This window comes from Porites lutea, chromosome 9, assembly GCF_958299795.1.
Source record: "Porites lutea chromosome 9, jaPorLute2.1, whole genome shotgun sequence".
In the NCBI taxonomy this organism is placed as follows: Eukaryota; Metazoa; Cnidaria; class Anthozoa; order Scleractinia; family Poritidae; genus Porites; species Porites lutea.
Window position 1 is genome coordinate 17,579,370 of NC_133209.1, and position 1,593 is coordinate 17,580,962.

Here is a 1,593-nt window from a genome sequence, read left to right on the forward strand (position 1 = left end):
TAACCTTACGCTGAATAATTCAACAAAGACATTTCCAATAACAAATATGGCTTCAAGGAAAATATAGGCTACTACACATAACAGAGATTTCCGTTGCTGCATCAGAAGGGAATTTAAATAATTTGGCCATAATATGCTATATTGCTATCATTTTATGAGGAATTCGCAAATATAACAAGCTAAAAAAAAACAATGATAGAGGCGATTTGAATGTTTTCAATGTTAATAGACTCCAATTTATTATCGCCGTGAACAGCAAACCTGTACAGACTTTACAAAATTCTATACAGATAAAAATACAGGTTCATAGCTCTTATGTTACAAAAGTTTCCCAGCCAACGAAAATTAATAAAGCCGAGCTTTTCTTTTTACACTAACAACGAAACTTCAGATGGTGTGAATAATCGATAGAAGGTGAAATTTACATATCTTTGTATATCTGAAAATTCATCTATGCACACAATCGTTTTGCTCTAAAAGCTTCTCTATCTGAAAATGCTAGCATGGAATATAGGATGAAACTGGGAAACTAACCACATCTTTTGTGCAATTCAGGATATTAAAGCTACTTCTTTTCCTTGATTCTTGATTCCTCGAATTCAGCGCCTCTTTTGACTGCAAGCTCGTTGTATTTTCTTGGGAAATCATCGAGTCGTCTAAGTCGCAGATCGATCCGTTCTCCCCAATTCTAAAAGCTACGGATTTAGGATCGATCCAAAGCGTTAACTCCTGTGGAAGAGTTAGATCTCTGTTAGGCAAGCCACACGCTTTGGCTGCTTCAGCAATAACTGGATCGAGAGAATGGTTGATTCTGATGCAACGAAAACCGCTTCCCAACAAAGGATTTTGAGGGTGCCAATGGTGCTTGTATCTTGCACACAAAATCTCCTTCATTTTCTTATGAAAAGCATCCAGTTGCTTCTCTGATATCTTGCCGTTCCCTCTCAACATCTTAGTGACGAATCTACACGCCATATCAACTTCAGCTTTCATTTTTTTTGTCGGGTTCTATCTTCCGAACGTGATTGTTTATCGTTGATGTCCTTGTTATTGTTCGAAACTGGAACGAGTTCAAAGCTTCTCTGTCAGTAAAGTTCTCTTTTATCTAGTGCTTCACTCAGATAGACTACCAGTCACCTCTAAGGGGAGACTTTTCCCTTAAAAATATAGGAAAAGTGATTCTCTATAGCTTTTCTCCTTCAAAGCTTTTCTCGCCAAAAAACTTGCGGAAATAATTAGCTTGCGTCTGCTGGTAAAAAACCCACTCAGTGACGTCACGTCAGCGGCCAATCACGAGTAAAATTGTTACAAAGGCTTGCCTTACGTTGCCAGGTGAACGAGTTGAAATGTGAATAGCCTTTTGTTTCTAGTCAGTTTTCGCGCAAGAACGCGCAAAAAAAGTCGGCAATTTTTAGAGAATGCGTTGGTTTCGCGGCAATGACACAGTAGGGTTGTAATTTTGTCGTTTAACTTCGCTTATGGTGCTTCAGTGAAGAAGAGTTTATTTATTGTGAAAAGAAACGTGATCAAGCAAGCTTATTGAAAGCCATTGAAATTGATGCGTGACGTACACAGATGAGGATTTAGATAATC

General features: G+C 38.1%; 1 protein-coding gene across 1 annotated transcript; it reads right to left on the minus strand.

Moving 5' to 3' along the window:
• Positions 1 to 205: 205 nt before the first annotated feature.
• On the minus strand, positions 206 to 1,243 carry LOC140947702 (protein BTG1-like). The gene has a single exon (XM_073396878.1). The coding sequence runs from the start codon at positions 991 to 993 to the stop codon at positions 499 to 501; it is 495 nt and encodes a 164-aa protein (XP_073252979.1). The 5' UTR covers positions 994 to 1,243; the 3' UTR covers positions 206 to 498.
• Positions 1,244 to 1,593: the final 350 nt, after the last annotated feature.

What these genes read in the sequence shown, in the direction of transcription:
- LOC140947702 (XM_073396878.1), bottom strand. Translation starts at nt 993, where the DNA reads ATGAAAGCTGAAGTTGATATGGCGTGTAGATTCGTCACTAAGATGTTG.